At 53.7% G+C, this 3,936-nt stretch overlaps 1 protein-coding gene across 1 annotated transcript in view; it reads right to left on the bottom strand.

Annotated features, from left to right (window-relative positions):
- The window catches only part of LYAR (Ly1 antibody reactive), a 15,939-nt gene that overhangs the window by 5,101 nt on the left and 6,902 nt on the right, over positions 1–3,936 (bottom strand). Inside the window, 2 exon segments of the mRNA XM_045289484.1 lie at positions 1,395–1,478; positions 1,562–1,669. Of these exon segments, the coding sequence (XP_045145419.1) occupies positions 1,395–1,478; positions 1,562–1,669 (192 nt within the window).

Here is a 3,936-nt window from a genome sequence, read left to right as displayed (position 1 = left end):
GAGGGCCACGTGCCCTCAATGGTCACCCCCACAGGGTTCAGGGGGGCCACATGATCTCAGCTGACGGTGCTAACTCTTCCTGTCACTGCTCAGAAGAGAAATGGAAGACACACTCCGTCTTCCATTTTTAAAGACACCCCGCAGTTGAACAAGAGCAATTTCAACCATTCAAGTCTCAGTCACAACATGGACACGACCTGTTAAAACAGGTGTCCTGTAAAAGGCAGGTATGAGTAATGACAAGGTTCCCGAGCAGGGACATTCTCAAAGTGGCCTGCAGATCCCAGCCGGCCGCCCCATTGATTCCCTCAACAGTCAATCAACTCCTGTCAACGTGAGGAGAACAGACTGCTAGTCAAACCTCAATCTGGAGACTATGGACACTGAAGACGTCCCTTGAAGGACTAAGGTGCGCCTGACCAAAGTGGTGGAGTTGTAACCTCATCTCATCAAATGCACACGAGAGCTGGGCACTGAGTGACCACAGAAGGATCAAGGCAGTTGGAGTGAGGTGCTGGACAAGACACTGAAGTGCTGTGTTCTGCCAAGGAGCCCTGGTGGTGTAGTTTGCTAACTGCAAGGTAAGCAGTTCGAAACCACCAGCCCGCTCCGAAGGAGAACGATGCGGCCTTCAATTCCTGGGAAAAGCAGTCAAGGAAACCCCAGGGGCAGTTCTGCCAGCCCTGTGGGGTCACTGTGAGTCAGAACCAACACGGTGGCAGTTGAGTTTGGTTCGGGGGTTATGGACTGCCACAAGAACCACCAAATCCGCCGTGGAGGTACACCCAGATGCCCTCAGAAAGGATGGGAGAGCGGCTCACGGAGACCCCACGTGCACGGAGCAGGAACCGCTCAGGACGGGGGTTAAGCCTGACTTTGGAGCAGAGGGCCAGTTGCCTGTGGGTGGATTCAAACAGCCAACCTTTCAGGCAAGTAGTTGCGTGCGAATGGCTGAGCCACCCAGCAGCCTGCTTATTGAACAAATGAATGCCATTATCTACACTTCCCTGCACCCCAAGAAAAGGAACCGAGGCACTAGGGGATCAAGCACCAGGCCCATGTTCCTCAGGGCACCCTGGCGGCCCAGGGTCTGGGAGTGTAGTGATACACTGGCAGGGACAGCACGGAGTTTCCTCGGTGTGCCCTGCTCATGGCAAAAGGAGCCCTGCAGGAGCTGTGGTTGGGCGCTGGGGCTGCCAACAGCAAGGCCGAGTGTCAAACCCAGCAGGGAACAATTCAGGAGTGCCTCCCACCTGCCCTTCCTGTCCCTGGAGCCAGAGAGAGGCTCATGGCACCAGGAGGCCGTGGTGACCTCCAAGAAGCAGGTGTCCCCATCCTGGCGGGGCAGCACACGGCCCCACCACATGGCCCACCTCAGCTAAGGCCGTACTTACGTTCATGGACGCTTCGGCGAAGATATCCCACACCTGCTCCAGGAGCATGGCGTTGTGAATCTTTAAGCTGTTCTTCATCCAGTTCTGCCAGGGCACAGAAAGGGCAGTGGTCAGCAACAGCCGGCCGGCCACTCCTCTGCCACCCGGGATGGGAGCACCACACATACCTGAAATTTTGCCTTTTTCCTTGGGATGTTGTCAAAGCCACGAATCTGTCCGAGAAGCTCCCTCACTTTGGGACTGACGTTGGGTCTTTTCATCAACTCGTTAACTTTCTAGGAAGAGGAGAGAGCACAAATAATAAAAGACGGGCCCCGGAGGCTCAGAAAGCCCATCAGCGGAGCAGGGCGCCACTGTGGCCCATGTTTCACGCTGAGGCGTTAGCATCCTGTCTTGTGCTTAAAAACATGCAAGGAGGGGCGGGATACAGCGCATGCAGAACGCTTTGGAAAGCGGATTACTGCAGATGCGGTGTGGCTCAAATTGACCAAGTTATCATGCCATCTCCCCTGCGATGCACTTTACATGTGTTCGAGTTTTCACGGTTCCCCGCTTTCTTTTCGACCAAGGTGTTGTGTTTTATTTTGTTATCACTGTTTTCCTGTCTATTGAGTCCAGGGTAGGTCAATCTATGGAGACAGTAACTGGCTCAGTGGTTCCTTGGGGAATGGGGGGTCACGGGGAGCTAATGGAGATGAGGTCAAGAATGAAGAGCATGCTCTAAAACCGACCGTGGTGATAACCAGACAACTCTACTTACCAGGACTCAACTAGTCAACTTTCAACTAGTCAACTGTCCAGTTTGGGAATCACATGCCAGTGAAAACTGCTACACATATAACAACATAAAAACCCTCAGGTTCACCACGCGCTGACGTGGGCCAGACAGGGAGAGGGAGGTTTGCAAGAGTCAAAGGCAGCAGAGGCAAGTAGTAATCCTGCCATGGTGGGCATCTACCAGTAGACGCCTAGACAGACAGCAGGTCCGAGAGGCCTGGGAGGGAGAGCGAGGACGTACCTTGGACATGTGTGTGTCTGACAGGACAAACAGGAAAGCCCTCAACGGGAAAGATCGACACAGCGGCTCCAGCAATGAGCTCGGGCCTGGGCACAGTGGTGGGGACGGTGCAGGACCGGGCAGTGTTCTCTTTTGTTGTGCACGGGGTGCTATGGGTCAGAGCTGACTCGATGGCACCTCACTGCAACAGCATATGTATGTATGTATGTATGTATGTATGTACGTACTACGTACGTATGTGTATCCTTGAAAGGGCTGAGCCCAGGGAAAATTTACACGCATTTCCTAGATGTAACCAAACGCCTTGAGGAAATGATGGCTGGGTTTGGCGGGCGGGGGACACCAGGACCAACTGGCACAGCTCAGCTCACAGAGACACTGTGCGACCTACTTTGATGAGACGAGAGCCTTAGAAGTTCTAAGGTGCAACAGCTGGTCTCTCCCCGGCTGGAGGCAAGGAGAGACGCGGAGACCAGGAGACACACGGGCTGTGCCAAGTCGTCTCCACAGCTCTGAGACCGGAAGAACTAGGTAGTGCCCGGCTCAGAGAGGGATCACATTGGAGGGCCTGGGATGGAAGGGGAGGAAAATGTGGAATCAAACCCCAAATCATGTTTTTCTTAAAACTCGACTAATCCTCCATGGTTAGACAGACACTGGCAGATGCTCTGCGCCTGTCACCTTCAGGTCTGCAGATGGCCTCACCGGAGGACCAAGTTTTCAGAGAAACAACAGACAGTTCTCCGCGGGGAAGAGTCACCAGGGAGCAGCACCCACCACTTCCCTTAGAAGGACCAACCGTTTGAGGCCAAAGGGCAGCGTGCACCCTGGAACAACACTCAGGAGGGTAAGGAAAGGAGGGATGGAACCAGGAAGCTCGGCGAGGAGCTGGAGTCGGAGACAGCTCTGCTCTGCAAGCCTCCGCCCGGTCACAAGCTCACAAGAAGGAGCATACGCATGTTCACCACGAGACAAAGGCCTGTCAGAACTGCTCTAAGCAGAAGATATTAGCGTAGGGAGTGTGAGTTAAGACTATCCCAGAAAACAAAAACAGCAACACTAAAAAACCCTAGCGTGAAGTCCCAAACTCCTGAAGTTACCTTAAAACCCACCAGCGGTCCTGTTTTAGCAGAAACAAAGTCTGCCTTGAGCATTGTATTCTTCTAAACAATGAGCTCTAGGGCAGAGGCGGGGAAGGTCGCAAGATCTCCACCCACTACATGAGGGGTGAGTTCCTTATGTGTGACCAAACACAGCAGGCTCGTTTTTTTTTAAGCCTAGAAAAAAAACAAACTGCAAACTCACTGCCCTCATTGGAGCCCTAAGGGCAGGGTACAATGTCCCCTGTGGGGTGGGTTCCCAAACCGACTCCCTTTATGGGAGTTTCACCCCTCGGGGTGGCTGCTGGTTTCCAACTGCTGGCCTTGCCACGAGCAGTTCTATGCTAAACCCACTAAGCCATGGGGGCCCACAGACCATGTGGTAAATATCCAACGGCCCTGGCAGCAATGATTCCCCGCCAGA

The sequence above is a fragment of the Echinops telfairi genome, unplaced genomic scaffold (assembly GCF_000313985.2).
Source record: "Echinops telfairi isolate 266 unplaced genomic scaffold, ASM31398v2 ScPeMD7_28;HRSCAF=97, whole genome shotgun sequence".
NCBI classification, from domain to species: Eukaryota; Metazoa; Chordata; class Mammalia; order Afrosoricida; family Tenrecidae; genus Echinops; species Echinops telfairi.
Note: the sequence above shows the minus strand (reverse complement) of the source record. Positions and strands in the feature narration are given on the sequence as shown.